Consider the following 16,161-nt stretch of genomic DNA (forward strand, 5'->3'; position numbering starts at 1 on the left):
AAATGAAGCTGATAGTTAACAGCCGATAGTGATAACCTGAGCTCATCAATGGATGGCCCAGTGTTGTACACTGTGCAAGTCCACGGAGGAGAATTTGATAGTGTAACCCGCACCAGCCCGCTCTCAGGATGCTGAGAGGATGCTGCTTGTGATGTTCCTGGTTAAACAGATTCACAACGTATTCAGTTTCAACAATAACTTACAGAACGGGCAAGCAGCTTAATATAAATTACCATACGGATAAACTATGGATTAAAGAGAATACAATAACACAAATATAGGCAAACAAGACAAAGACAGGGCTAACAATTCTTCCATTCCTATGGAAGAATAGAAATCCTCATTGATATGATAAGCTCTGTCAGCTGCAGTAAAAACTGACAATTTTCTCTGAGAAGGCATTAAAAAAACTTTAAAATTGAGATCATTTGTACAATCAGATTGTATCCACTGTCATGAGTAAAAAACCTTTGCTCCATCTATGTTTAGATATTAAATAATAATAATGACTAGCAAAATATCCAAAATCAAGCTTCCAGTGCGATACATTTTCTTGCACCATTAACAAATTTATTATATCTTTATCCACCCTTTTACGTTCAACTTTTGTATGTGTTTTATAATATGATATGGTAGCATCGTATAGCATAGAATGTTGGGATATGTCCTCAAAAACTTTTTACTGAGAAGGTACATGATTTAAAACTTTAGAGACTGTTGTTTCAAACTCCCATGTGTCTTTTTCAGACTTTGTCTCAGAACATGATATTCAAGGAAATTTTATTGTGTAAGTTGTTGGATATTATGGGTCTTGGGATAAAGTTGTTTGCTTTCTGAGATGCAAAGGTCTATTACTCAGCCATAAGGATGGAGTCTTGCCATTTGCAACAACATGGTCGGACCTGGAGGGTGTTATGCTAAGTGAAATAAGACCGAAAAAGACAAATACCATATGATTACACTTATACATAGAATCCAAAAACAGAAAAAAATGAACAAACAACAACAAAAAAGAAAGAACCAGACATAAATACGGAAAACAAACTGGTGGTTGCAAAAAGTGGGGGCAGGGGGATGGGTCAGGTAACATGGGTGCAGAGGATTAAAAGGTACAAGTTTCTAGTTATAAAATAAGTCACAGGGAAGAAAAATGCAGCATATGGGCTTTAGTCAATTAGACTGTAATACAGTTATCATGGTGGGCATCTTGTATATAATTATTGGATCACTACGTTGTAGACCTAAATCTAATTTAATGCTATTATGCCAAGGATACTTCAGTTAAAAATTTAAAACAAAATAAGGCCTAATGACAATTTGCTATGAAGATCATCTAAGGCCACCTGCTCAGTCTTCTCTTATACTTTGTAAGCTAATTCTTCTCACAAACAGCAACACTCAGAGATCTTTTTGAAGTGCCCACACAAATCTTAGGCAGGAATACCTGTGACATTAATGCCATCTGAACGTTGGCACCATACAGTTCGTTCATTATTGTTCCAAAGACTTGCTTTCCATGTGTAGTGATAACATTTGCCTCCTGCAAGTAAATATGATAACAGCGGTTCTATTACACCTCACATAAAAATAGAATAAGCATTGATCAATCAAGGCTGAGAATCGAGAAGTGCTCTTGGTACCTGTACAGGGGCGTGTTTCTAGAACCTGCTGGGGGCAGCTGTCTTCGTTCTCAAAAGACTGGACTATAAATGCCCTTGACCTAGACTGGCGGCCCATGGTCTCGAAGCTTCTTCCATTGATGCAGGTTAATTCACATGTGCTCCATTCTGACCATTCCGTTAAGTGGCAGTCTCCTGGATGATTGTGCAGGGCAGAGGAAGGAAAATAATATGACAACTGGCACTTGAAAACGTTTACCTGGAGAGGGTTCACAATGATGTGGTGATGGCACAGTGACGGGGTGGGTTGTACACACTATACATGCCACCTTGACCAATTTTTCACTTAGGATATGCTACGAATGATGATTAATGGTTTAACCTACTTTAGCAAGAAAGTATAAAAAACTAAATTGCCATTACTTCAAATCATGGCAGCTTTATCTAGAGGACACCATGTATCTTGTAGTAATAATAAACTTCTCAAAACAGTAACTCAGTTTTCAAAGAGAGGCATAACGTCATAAAATAGACATCCATAGAAACCATATAAAAGGGAGAAGCTGGTCTCTGAAGTGGGATATCTTTGAGTATAAAGGATGTTTAATAATTTGAACATACACAATTGTGTATGTATATAGATGTATGTGTCTACACACACCTGGACCTATTCAGCTACCTGAAAGGCCATATCAGCTAGGTTGGTTATTAGGACTAAAAATCAACTTATACATTTTATGTAACTAATAATGACCTTGACAATTACAGAATGCTTTCACGAACCTATCGCCTTACTTGTTTCCACACACCATCTTTCAGGGGTTCGTCAACTCAAGGAGCCAGTCAGCATTTTTTCGAGCGATAGCCAGTGTGTTAGACACTGTCAGGTTAGGCATTATTAACAGATTTTCTAGATATAACAATCGTTGGTCCAAGGCACTAGACTCTATGATCCTGATAAAACACCAGTGATTTGACAAAATTCTAACTTCATTCTTAAATTTCCAAGTCTGGTGCCTTTCTTTTTTTTTTTTTTTTCTTTTTTTGCTTCTTACCTACCTTGCCTCCATTGAAGCTGTAGGGATCTTCCAAAGTGATAATTTTATTGCATTTTTAATTGTGGTTAATTCAAAATTTCAATTTCGATGAGAGCTTTTCCAGGAAAAAAAATTTTTTAATGACTTTAAAAATCCACAAGGAAGTCCCTCCCAAAACTACATACCTGGGCAAGGCACAGAACATGGCTGTTTCAGGATGCTGTCTTGAAAGGGCATTTCTCCACACAGTGCAGCATCTACACTTACAGCTGACTGAGAACTTGAACCATTGTGGACCATGCAGGACAGGCTGCGGATCTGGACTCCTTCCCCACAGTCTCCACCCTATTAAAGCAAAGAATACTGTCAGAATTACCCAAACAATAAGCATCTCCCAGATTTTTGGCTCTGGCCACCTCTCACCCAAGAAAAATCAGTAGCTTCCTTCCCTTGGGAGTTATCTTTCAATTGTTGACAATAAAGCTTCACTGAGCAATTCTCCTAGAGCTGACAGAGAAGCTGAAGTAGAAATGCAAATTTATTCCGTGGAATTTATGTACTCAAATTAGGACGATTCATTTCGGAACTCAGCCAGGATTGACTGAAAAAGAACAAACAATACGGAATTTGTCTAGGTGTATGTATTAAAATGGCCTAATCCATAATCACTCCCCAAGAGAGCATGTGTACAGCCACAGGGCATACATTTCTCTTTTACTTTGCTTGTTTTTCTTTGGTAGGGAATTCGGTACTTTCTTATATGGAATAGGCTGGGGTTTCCAATAAAACACCGATTTTCTCTCTTGCCACAAGAAGTTGTTTTCCCAGCATGCCTTCCTGTTGAATAATGTTTTTTTTTAAAAGATACTTAATATAAATCCCACTCAGATTTTTCTGGGCAATTAGAAAAAAATTGTGCAGTGTCTCACAGAAACAGAAACGAAGAACTGGAAAGCTGTTAGTGATTATCTGACCTAACCATCTGCCTGATGAAAGGTTTCCCACTATAATGTGTTTGGCAGATACTCATGAGTATTTTCTCCTCAGTTTTTGTCAGGTGTTCATACTTCAAAAATAAGTCCACTGGATATGAGGATAGCTTTAGATAGCTTTAGAGAGATAGATATGAGATAGCTCTGTTTTTTCCCTAAGTACCATAGAAAACAGAGCAGAAGGCAGAGCTTCTATGCTAAGGAGGTAAAATCCCAGGATGGCAAGAGAGAAGGTGAGGAACTACAGCAGGAACGGAGGGAAAGCAAATACAAAGTAGTGAGTTATCAAGCTGGCCTCAGTTTCACAACTTCACAAAGTAGTGAGTTACCAGCTGGCTTCTTGGACACTCATGTCTTCCAGACAGGCCATGTGATAACACCATGCCTTGGTACCATCTAAGACGAGGGAGGGAGGCAATCCCAGGCAATATTAACTCCCCTAAACTTCTGAGCAATGTTAGTTCCCGCTAGTTCCAGAATTCAGTGGAAGAGGTAGAGTTTCCATGACTCCTGATCCTATGGCGGGAGTCCAGAAGGAGAGAGAAAGAGCTAGAGCAAGTTCTCTGCACCCATGCTGCTGCAATCAGGGATGCCACGTGCTCTCATCCATCAACTCCTTATTAGGTGGCAGTCTGGTAACTGTGCCCTACACTAGGAAAACTGGGTTTCATGTTCTTTTTATGCCTTTCCCACTGCAGGAGCCAAAAACTGCCTTTCTAAGGCTTTGGAGCTGCTGTGGCCTTTGGAGTGGCAGGAGTGAAAGAGGAGGGGGTGGTTGACCAGTGCAGTCAGGATAGTGGGCCAGGGCATGGAGCAGGTGTGGGGTGGGTGCTGGGCCTGTTGAACACTGACCAGGGCCAGGCATCGTGGCAGCAGCTGCTGAGTGCCAAGGGCAGGTTGTTGGACAGACTACTGGACATCCAGGCTGGTACAGTGCGGCTGCTGAGAAAAATGCTTTACATAATAAGGAAGTTAGGATTCAAAGATCTATTAACAAGAAAGAAAAGGTGCAACTTAGAGGAGGTCCAAGTTGGAGCAACTTAAAGCTTGAAAATCTGAAGAGGCACATAAATTGGGACCATCACCTTTGCTTCTAGAGATTTTAACAAGAACTAGCATTTCTTTATCCAAGATGACAATTTCCACACCTGATTTATCAACACTTCATAACCGCTCCAGCCATTTCTCTGGCCACTATGAAACTGTCAAAAGAAATGCACCCTAATTTCGGACCCAAGTGCATTTTTTGGGAGAGAGAGATTCAGAGTTGATTCGCAGCAGATTCATTTAGCTCTAGTAAATGTTTACTCTCTAAAGTGGAAAATAGTATAAGTAGAATTTCTCTTTTAGGGGTCTCTCTTAGAAGTCATTATCCTGGGTGATGGATCCATTGCTGACTTGTCCGAGGTGATGTTTTGCTACAGAGTGCATGGAGAGAACAGTATGAAGGCACAGTAGCATGTATGAAATTTGAAATTTGCTGTGTGGAACCTTGGGTAACAGAAGATGCAGTTGATTAGAGTTTTGTTTGAAAAGAGAGGAAACAAGTCTCCATCAGGGATGCCTTTAAACACCAAGACAAACAATAATATGCTCCTCATATGTATCCACAGCCAACCTGAATCTCTTCCATCTTTGACAACAGCAGCCATAAAACGAAGAGAAATCAGTATCTGAAGGATAATCTCATTCACAAAGCAAGCATTCACTCACTCTCATTCATGAAGCTTTATACACTAGAGGCTAAAAACAGACCTAGGCTTCTGTAAGCAAGACTGTCAATAACCAAGGATTCTCCCACTGACACTCCTCTGTCCCCATCATTGATGGACATTTTGTATGTTCTGAATTGGCATCTCCACCAGATGTGGAGGCAGATGGTGACAATAATCATAATCACAGTTTTAATCAAAATTATGATAGCAGCTACAATTTATTGAGCTCTTAATTTATGTCAGGTACCATGGTAAGCACTGTATTAAAATGGTGTAATCCCAACGAAAAGTTCCCAGAAACACAGGTACGATCGCTACTCTCCTGATAAGAGATGAAAACAAAAAAAAACAAAACAAAACAGAACAAAACAAGAACAGACTTGGAGAGCTTACAGACTTGGCAAAATTTGCAGAGCTAAGAACTGACAGAACCTTGACCAAAATAAAGCCTGCTAGACTCAGGAGTCTGAGCTCCTAAAACAGATTTATCAATCTCTATGTGGATACATGTTATCGACAGAGGACTCTGGAAAGAAAAAAATCAGGAAACACTAAAAAAGTAAAGCCTGAGGATGAATGCTTCCTTGTGCTAATCTCTCTCCATGTAAGATTGTGGCTGAACTGGCACATCCGCTGGGCCCTATGTTAGCTCCTCTGCTGGTCTGATCCGTTGGATGGCAGTGGGCCACGTGGATATCCCCACTGCCCTCAGGGAGTGCGTGCCCAACCTGTATTTGGCAGGCAAGGACAAGGAGAAACAGGAGTGCAGCTGTGCGAGCGGGGATCTTCCTTTGTGTGCAGAGGCCCACATGTATTTTGATCAGCTGTTCCAAACTCTGTTGACATACACATTTAAGAAGAGGCAATCTTCCAAAAAGATACTGGGTTAGCCATCTCACAAAGATTTCACAGTTAGGCTTTAAGAAAAGCAGAAATGCAGCTTGAACTCGGGCTAAATTCAACTCCTATCATCATGCTTCCCTTTCTCTTTCCCCTCTTCTTTTTTCTGTACCTTTGTTTCTTCTTGTTTCAGAGCTACTTATTTTTTTTTTTTTGCCATTTTATAAAAAGGTTTTATTTATTTATTTGACAGGGAGATCACAAGTAGGCAGTGAGGAAGGCAGAGAGAGAGGAGGAAGCAGGCTCCCCACTGAGCAGAGAGCCCCATGCAGGGCTTGATAACAGGACCCTGAGATCATGACCTGAGCCGAAGGCAGAGGCTTAACACACTGAGCCACTCAGGCGCCCTGATAAAACCTTTTTCATGAGCAGTCACTGGCCAACTACTTCTTAGAGACCGCTAGTTTAATGTCTGAAAAAGACTTCTCATGCATTTCATTAATACCAAAGAGTGTTCTAATGGCTCAGTTCTTTTACTGTGTAGTGTCTAGATATAGAAAAATTCTCATGAGGTGTGTAGGTCTGTTTACTTATTTTATCCGCAAGGTAGGAAAATGTGGCAGGTGAGAGTTCGCAAATACACAATCTTCCAACAGCTTTAGTACCATTCCAAATTCTTAGGGAAGAAGGCTGAAGGGCCTCATTTGGGTAAGGTGACAACCCCGGAACAATTAACTCCAGATGTGTTTTTCAAGAGCTTTGCCTGGATTAAGTCAAACTTCAGATTTCCCTCCTGCCCGGAGGTGCCAGTGAACAAGAAGCTCATCTAGAAATCGGAAGCAGTTCTGAGATTTGAGGATACACTTGCTGCTAGGGGCTCCCACGGCCTCCAAGCCTGGGTATTTCCAAAGGATGTGATGACCCCCAACCCCCACTGGCATTTCTAAAGAAAATGTTTACAACCCACCGCTCTTGCTCCTGTGGTTCTGGCAAAAAGCTCAGTATGTGACAGCAACCTGAAACACTACATTTGGCATAGCCCCATAATGTTCCCATGGGACAAGTGGACAGATAGGTGTGTAAAAAAAAAAAAAAAAAGAAAGGCTCCTGGGTGGCTCAGTGGTATAATACATCTGCCTTTGGCTCAGGTCATGATCCCAAGGTCCTGGGCTCGACCCTGCACTGGGCTCCCTGCTTGGTGGGGAGCCTGCTTCTCCCTGTCCCACTCCCGCTGCTTGTGTTCCCTGTCTTGCTATATCTCTCTCTATCAAATAAATAAAAACTCTTAAAAAAAAAAAAAGAAAGAAAGAAAGAAAGAAAGAAAGAAAGAAAGGGCTCCTGACACCTGAGAAGATAAAAAGGGAAGGTACAAAAGAACAAGTAAAGTAGAAGTAGTAGTTGTATGCCTGGCAAGACTTGGAGTAAGGGGTTTATCAGGCCTGCACCTTCCCACCCTCCCCCCTAACTTTTTTCTCCCTTCCCCTGCAATGGGTTCCTGAATTCTTTGAGTTTATTTTCTCTACTCTGTCAACAGTTATCACCGTGCTAAGGAAAAACATTCCTTCCATTTCCTTATTGGGATTCCAAGCGGCATTTGAAATTGCTCAAGATTTAGGAAAGAAGATGATTTTCAACTCATAGACAAAGTATTCATATTTAAAGCCATTAGATTACTATTGAATTAATGAGCATGGTTATCTTATTTTCTGTAAAAAGGAGACTGAACAAATGTACCACACACTGCTGTTCCTCTGGGACTTATTAAAATACACGGGCATTTAACTTCTGCAAGATAGTAATGCTGCATGACAATGTCATCCTGACAGGAACACTAAACATCTCTCTGAGAATACTCGGCAGATTTCTTAACGCATAATCACAATTATTGTTACCTAATTAAAATGTGCTTTGGAATATGAACTGAAGGATAAACTGGTAAAATAAAAACCTAAAGAAAATCAATTGTGCTTTTTCTTATACAAGAAACCACAGAGAAAATGCAGGAGAGGATCTTTGCTGATCTAGCAAAAGCTCTGGGTATGTGATATATGATGATGATGATGTTAGGCATTTATATTTCAGGTCAATAAAAAAGTAATCATTGAGGAAAATGTAGTAACCTTGGTTTGTGTAATAATGTTAAAATATAACTTTCATACACTTTTGGTTTTCTGCCCATATGCAATATTTTGTCTAAGCCTTAAAGTGCCTCTTGAAGAAATAAGGCAAGCTGTGCATTTCCATCGCATCAGGGTTTTGCCTAATTAAATAATACTTTGGTATTTTCAACTAGCCAAGAACATAACATTGTATTCCAGAGAACACCTAAGAGAAACAAAGTCCCATGATCCCATGAGAACCCATGCCTAATGAATGGCTATTTTTCTGGCAATGACACTCGGCATAAGGTTAAGTCATTCAGTTGTAATTTTGCGTGTGTTCTATTGCATAAAAATACATAGTGCCAGGCCCCTAGTGCTGTGAAATCTATTCCATCCGCACACAGGCTGACCAGACAAATGCTTTAGACCAACTAAAAAGCATTTCTTTAACTACCATCACGTGACCTACCTCCAATTTACATGCGGACCACTTGCCAAGGACCCAGCTGTAGCAAGGCGTCACTGGGCAGGTTTTCTGCTGGGTCAGCTCTGTGGGGCATGGCCGTCCTTCTCCTTGGGTTGGCATAATGATGAATCGAGCCCGGCTCATTTGACCTAAAATGATAAGGAAGGTGTTGGCTTTTTGTTTACAGTCTGGCTTAGTAAGAGAATTAAAAAAAAAAAACAGAATGTTGTCTTACATACACAACTCTTCATGAAAATACACCAAATTTTGTCATGTCTGGCTCTCAGTTTTTCCTGCCATTTTAAGTTAGTTTCCTACAGACATGCAGGTTATGGAAGGTTTCCATAATGCTTAAGGTCTTGGAATTCTGTCTGCCTTTTACTTTAGTCTTCCTAACTCCAAACTCTGTACTGTTGCCCAAATAGACTGATCCTGTAAACACTGAGGGAGTGCTAATTAATTTGACAAATATTTATTAAGCTGCAGTATGATCCAGGCATCTTGCTATGTGCTAGAAATACAGGGATGAAATTGCCAGATTTAGCTTCTCCCCTCATAGACCATGTACTTTAGGCCAAAATTAAAAATATTAAAAATAGAGTTGTATCTTTCTTGGTAGGTTCTAAATTGGCAAGTAGGGTGAAAATTGCACACAACCTAAATTATCCTAGAAAATTCCTTAGGAAGTTGCCATCCCAAGGTCTCCAGACTATCTTTCAATTAATTCAATATGGACAATTGTCCTACAGCTTAGAGCCAAATTGTTTTTTCAGTGAACACAAGATGAATGAAGTTGTTGGCTTGTGTGAAGGAGGCTGGATGTTTGAAAAAATATGTTCAAATACTGGTATTCCAATTCATTAAAAAAAAAAAAAAAAAGACAACTGGTTAATAGGAATAGCCAAGGAAAAAGCAGGGCTCCCATGTCATTTAACGCCCACTCGTAAGCATCAGGTCTTAAACCTGTTAAAGGGGAACAGTGGGCAGAATTTAAATGTCTGTGTTTCTCTCTTGCTCTCTCCCCAACTCACTCCTGTCCTTAATCTGTCTTTGTTGATGAGGTACTATGTGCAAGTAGTTTCATTGCTATTGTCTGTGAATATGATGTCCTTCCACTGTTGTTATAAAGTTAACTATTTAATTGTATTTGTGATAAAAAAGAAAAACAGACAGTTCCATGACAGCATGTTATGGGGGTAAATCCCAGTCTGGGAAGGAGTCAGAACATTTTCATGAGCAGCTGACCTTTGAGCAGAAACCTGAAGAAGTCAGCCAGACATGATGTACGGGAGGTGTCTCGTTGCTGAAGAAAGGGCACACAAAGAAGCCCTGAGATGCAAAGGAGCACACCACATTTGTGGCACTGACAGAAGGCCAGTGTGGTCCAAACAGAGCTAGGGGGAGAATATGGTGAGGCAGTGCTATTAAAACTATTTAAAGTGGGGTCTTTTAACTGATGTCACAGATTCTAGATTTCTATGTTAAGAGAAATGGAAAGTGAGAGAGAGTTCAACACAGAATTCCCTTGAAAGCCCTGGGTCAAGATAATTCTCAGATGTTCTCAAGTTCAGGGATGAGTAAGAGTGACTCACCTTTCACTAGACTAGACCTCTTCCTGGCTACTAGAAGATTATAGATTTTGTGCTAAACTAATTCTGAGAAAACCTATGGGGAAAACTAGGAGTTGTTTTTGTTTAAGTTAGATTTCACTCCCAGTGTGGAACCCAAGGTGGGGCTTGAACTTACCACCCTGTGATTGAGACCTTAGCCAATATCACGAGTCAGATGCTTAACTCACTGAGAAACCCAGGTGCCCCTAGGAGGCTCCAGTCACCCCCATTCTTCATCCTTGAGGTTCGAGCTTTTGTCCTTAACATGATGCTTCACATGTATTAAGCACTAATTGAGTATCTGTTAAATTCATATTTTTATACATTGTCTATGTAATATCTGGTATCTGAAAATGTATGATAATATATCAATTATTGAGCAAGTACCAAGTATGAAGGTAATGTTCTAAATACTTAAATGCTAAAGGATAATAACAACCCTAAAGGAAAATTCTTCCAATACTTTGGATAAGGAGGATGAGGGAGACTCTAACTCACTTGTCTAAGGTCAAAAAAATGAGTGAAGTGAGTAAGGTGCAAGACAAGATTCCAAGTCAAAGTTTTGGTCCAGAGGCTGCTGTATTAGTCCCAAATTGAGAGAGCAAGGATAACTACTTACCACGTCCTTTAATGGGAAACATAAAAGGAACTTTGGATGAAGGTAAATTTGAGTCAGTGATGACATGTGTTTGGTTAACGACAGAATCAACCCATTCTTCCTGGGTGTGAGCTCCTATGAAGACCATGCATTTTTTATGTTCTCCCCAGCATCACCCAAGTCAAATCATACCAGTTGGACATCATTCATTTGAAATCTTGTCCCTGCTTGGTGAATACATTTGGTTCAAGATTTTACATTAATTCCTGCTTAAATACTCTTCAGTTTTATAATATTCTTTATGTTTATCCTCTTGACCTAAATACCTATTACCCTAAATGTCATTATAATTGGATTCTATTCTATCCATTGTTGTAAGAATAATAACAATGCAGTATTGCCTTTATCACAGCTAAAGAGGCTCTATTTCATTATAACCAAATAATTTCAAGTTTGTGCTTGAATTGATGGCATGTAGATGGCCATTACTTTACAACTATTTTAGTCATTTCTATTAAAGTGACAGATATCTTTTGCTGGACATAGAGCTGGGGGGAACCTAATGTATTCAACAGAAAAAAAAAAATGATGCTATTACTTTTTGAAATAATGGAAGTCTTAAAATCATTCCTTGAAAGCCAGCCATAGGATTTCTCTGCCTTTTGCCATCCTAACACAAAAATAAGATTTTCAAACAATGCCAATTACTACCAAGAACACATTTTTTTAAAACCAAGGAGCTTATAACAATCCTACACTTTGAAGCGTATTGTTATGTTTAAGTGGCTAATATTAAAGTTCAGTGACAAAATGTTGCTAATGAAGGCATGAGTGTGTAAAAGGTTTCTATGGGGTACTTGATATAAGTTTCTTCCTTTTTTTCTTTTTTTAGTTTTATTTGTCAGAGATTTTTTTGTGTGTGCATCCAAGCAGGGGGATTGGCAGACAGAAGGAAATGCAGGCTCCCCGATAAGCAAGGGGGCAGGGCTCGATTTCAGGACCCTAAGATTCATGACCTGATCTGAAGTCAGTCCCTTAACCAACTGAGCCCCCTGGGGGCTTTTCTTTGTGTCAGGGATAGTTGGGTTGTATAAATTATCAGAGAAAGCACTCCCCAAATTAATCATTCTTTCACAAATCCTGCAGTTGTAAATATTAAATCTAGCTACATGGAATACAGATGGCATCAGTAAGGAGGCCCACCATCTCCAAAGGTAGTTGTTTAAAATTGCCCAGGATTCCAAACATCAGAGAGGTTGGAATATCCAGCCAGGCAGTATCTTTCAACGCTGATTATTCTAAAAGGAATCCCTAAAATCAGGAGCCTAAAGAAATAGTTTTGGTGATAGTGAATTTCCATGTGAGGGGAAAAGCAGAGGAAAATGTGGCCAAATTGAAGATATTCACTTACAACGTGATATAGAATGTAAGGGAAAGAGAAGTTTAAAATAGCTGATGTACGATGAAAAGAAACCTGGACTTGGCATCAAAATTCTCTAGTTGGAAACAGTTCTCTCAGATTAACAGCTCGTAAGTGATGGGACTACATGGAAGTACTTAACTCCTCAGAACACGAGTTTCCTCTTCCGTAAAATAAAGTATACAGAAAGTTCTTACTATCTGAGGATAATTCATGGGAGAGAAATGCCACTTAATCAGTCTATTTAAATGGGAATTAAATTATTTTTAATAAAGTCTAAATGGGACTTTTTCTGGAACTAAAAACGTATGCAGGTGAGTTTATTTGATCTAATATCAACTACTGTGTGGATGATAATTGTTACAATGTGATCATTATTAGGAAAAACTATAAATCAGTCATTAATATTTCTTATGTAATTTTATCATTATCCTATAAAAGATGCATTGTTTCGTGATTGACTTTTGCAGTTTGATCATCATTCTTTGGCCTTTGACTCACTTTTCATCAACTTTCTCACGAGCTCCCTTTAATCTTTGATGTACAAATGGTTCCATTTTGTATCCTTTTGTTCTGGGTATGTACTCTATTTGCAGCTAGAGACTGATCAGCAAATATTCTGATGGAATGACAGAACATGTGTCAATGGAGAAAGGTTGTCGGTTGGGGGATAGCTTCGTAAACGGCCAGTTCCTTAGTGAATATGTTGATGTTATAAAGCCTTTGCCTTCCTTCAGAACTCACAATTATACTCACTCAGGTGAAAAGCACTGAGATGATGAGGATTCCTTAGTGTCATCTCACATTGGTTATATAAATTTAAAAAATACCATATATAAACCACCATATAGTATATCTAAAATACAGCAGTTGGTTGTTAAAACTTCTATTTTTAGCCATTTATTTTAACAACTGATATTTCATATCTATTTCTAGAACTGGCACTGACTGCTTCTCCTTGTGTTCTGCTGGGCTTATGATATGAAAAGCATATAGTTATGAAATCCCTAATGAGTCTGCCTGGTCCCAACCCACCAAACCTCTTACACCATAGCTTGGATTCCTTCTGCCCTCAGAGTAAGAGTGAAGATTTCTACCATGCCTATCCCAATGCTTCCAATCTGAAAATGGGGGCATTTTCTTGGACGCTCTCTGGATTCCTCTTGTTTGGGTTTATGTTTTTCAGTAAAAGACAGAGGACTAGGAATCTATTTGGAACTGAATTCAATAGCAGCTATAGATAAGATGTTTAACAAGCAGTACCGAAATGTAAAAACCAAAATCAACTCTGTTCATCTACTCTTCAGGCTATAAAAGAGAGAAAAGCACTCCCTTACAAAATATGTTTCCAATTTAATAAAGACCCAAATTATAGTAGCGTAGGTTTGCTAGCAATTCCCTGACTCTTTTCCTCTCCTCCCTTGAGGAACATTGGGAACTCATTATGAGCAACAGTGATATTGGGCCTACTGTTAAAATAGCAATTATTACTTGCAATGATGAAGAAAGAATTGCACAGTATGAATGCCAGGAAGAAAAGACAGTGAGGTACACACACCCCACACACACCCGAAGAGAGGCCTATATTGGTGCCTACATATAGGTTTAAAGGATATTGGACCAGATCACATGCCCACTGAAGTATTCAGATTTCACTCTGGGGCTCCACTGACAAAGGGGTTGTGGAAAATGTAAGCAGTAAAAAACCTCACAAAATAAATATTTGTCACTGTATAAATTCATAAAAGGAAATGGGAGTCAATGCAATGGTTCTCTGACCAGACTTTCAGGTCCAAGGAGCCAGCCACCATATACCTTGATAGCAGCATGCTTTAAACAATAATTCGTCTGCGGCCCTGACATATGGTCATTGGGTTAATTGAAAATTATGGTTTTGATAGCTCTGGGCAGTTTGAATATGACCAGACAAACAATGCAAAGTATGTATGTAGGGGAATGTGGAAAAGGAAATACGAGAATAATGAGCAATAAAGAACATGCCTACTTTATCTTAAATAGTTCATTAAATAAAATATCTGAGGGATTTAGATAAACATACTCATAAACTCCAATGCACTGCAGACATGGAAATATAACAACAGTAGTATAAGAAGTCACTTTGAGCTTATAGCATGTCATTTGAATATTACGACTGGTTTGCTTTCCACCTGGGCATTATTTCTTTTGAATAGGAATTGAATTTTCAAAGCATATGCATAATGGTCTTCCACAGCCGACATCTACAAGGGATTGGCCAATTTACACCATGAAAGGTGGGGCTCAATGTCACTAACTTCAACTTGACGGTGGTCCTTTCTGATGTTCAACAAAAAATTCGGTTATTTAATATGGTGTTTCCATTTTAAGTATTTCCTCCTGTGGATTTATCTTTAAGATTTTGGTGCCTGCTACTTAATGTTAGCAACAAATAATGGCAGATGACAAAATAAACGAAAAAGAAGCCAGGGGATGCTGACAAAAACCTCATTAATAGCTGATCAGGTCAATCTATTAATCAATATTGATCACCTAGGTCTCTGGTTAGGACAATTTGTTGTATAATACCTTTTGTCATTACAAAAGCATTTAGTGTTATGGAGGGAGGGACTGAATTAAGTGAATACAATGTGCTATGATACAGAGGTGATACAGTATATTCTAGCTTAGATTTTTTCCCTTCTTTATCCTGCTTGCTTGGCTCTCCCTTCCCCAGGGAGTACCTGCTGTCCCCACTACCCTCAAATAAATCACTTCAACAAGAATCCCAATCTCAGACTCTGCTTCAGACACAGTCATTAATATTCTCGTTTCATAAACTGAAGCTCAGAGAAGTTAAATATGTTTTTGCAAAGTCACACAGCTAGTGACGTGGGAACAAAGATCCATCTTACTTCAAAAGCCTGTGCTTCTCAAAGGTTTTCAATCTGGTCCAAGTCAGGCATCAGATGCTGTGCTGTAATTATTAGACCACTTGGATAAGTCTGAAATGTGTACTTAGGTCTACCCTGTGCAATAAATGGGTTGCCTGTATTCATACATTTCTTATTTTCCTTTAGTAAAAGATATTTACAACTATAGTACTAACCTCTTCCACTCTGAGAGCTCTTTGTTTGTTTTGGGGTACTTCTCAGTACATTTCTGAAAGCAGTGGAAAGTTACATTGTCTAAAATGTTCAATTTATTTCATAAGGCTCTTTATACTCTTAACAAATATCTCTTGGAGGCACCAGGCTGGCTCAGTTGTAGAGCATGTGACCTTTGATTTCAGGGTTGTGAGTTTGAGCCCTACATGTGGTGTGTTTACTTAAAAAAAAAAAAGAAAGAAAGAAAGAAAACCAACTTAAAAAAAAAAATACTGCCTAGACTTTATATCCAAGTTTAAGTGTAAACACTGTTTTAAATATACACTCTGGTGGTCATGGATTTGGGATCAGTGTTACACTCTAATGTAACAGGGTGGGGAAAAATTTTAGCCCTGATCTGAAACCTAGACTGATCTTTGGCCTATGGTTGGCATTGTTAGAGATGGAAGATATGGCAAAAGTTCTGCATTCAGAGCTACAGTCCAAAGGTTTCCCTTATAGAAGGACTTTTTGGCCTATCTGAAAATTGTTGCAGTCATCCGATACCTTTCATCCAAGAAGAGAACACTCAAGTTAGGCAAGATAAAGATTCTATAAGGCTTTCACAGTAAAGCAGACTAGTCTAAGACTTGACCATCTATCTGGGAGTCAGGTCAGCTAAGTAAAAAAATTAGACCAC

At 39.1% G+C, this 16,161-nt stretch overlaps 1 protein-coding gene and 1 long non-coding RNA gene across 3 annotated transcripts in view; one reads left to right on the forward strand and one right to left on the reverse strand.

Moving 5' to 3' along the window:
• The window catches only part of LOC125095915 (uncharacterized), a 48,949-nt gene extending 42,659 nt beyond the window's left edge, over nucleotides 1-6,290 (forward strand). For both annotated transcript variants that reach the window (XR_007126000.1, XR_007126001.1), the window contains one exon: nucleotides 4,347-6,290. This is a non-coding gene — a long non-coding RNA (uncharacterized LOC125095915). The remainder of the gene's footprint in view (nucleotides 1-4,346) is intronic.
• THSD7B (thrombospondin type 1 domain containing 7B) overlaps nucleotides 1-16,161 on the reverse strand; it is a 742,649-nt gene that overhangs the window by 15,944 nt on the left and 710,544 nt on the right. Inside the window, exons 20-23 of the mRNA XM_047722487.1 lie at nucleotides 8,775-8,920; nucleotides 2,842-3,001; nucleotides 1,641-1,814; nucleotides 1,445-1,540 (exon numbers count right to left, since the gene is read on the reverse strand). Coding sequence (XP_047578443.1) covers nucleotides 1,445-1,540; nucleotides 1,641-1,814; nucleotides 2,842-3,001; nucleotides 8,775-8,920 — 576 coding nt within the window. The remainder of the gene's footprint in view (nucleotides 1-1,444; nucleotides 1,541-1,640; nucleotides 1,815-2,841; nucleotides 3,002-8,774; nucleotides 8,921-16,161) is intronic.

Source organism: Lutra lutra, chromosome 3 (genome assembly GCF_902655055.1).
Source record: "Lutra lutra chromosome 3, mLutLut1.2, whole genome shotgun sequence".
NCBI classification, from domain to species: domain Eukaryota; kingdom Metazoa; phylum Chordata; class Mammalia; order Carnivora; family Mustelidae; genus Lutra; species Lutra lutra.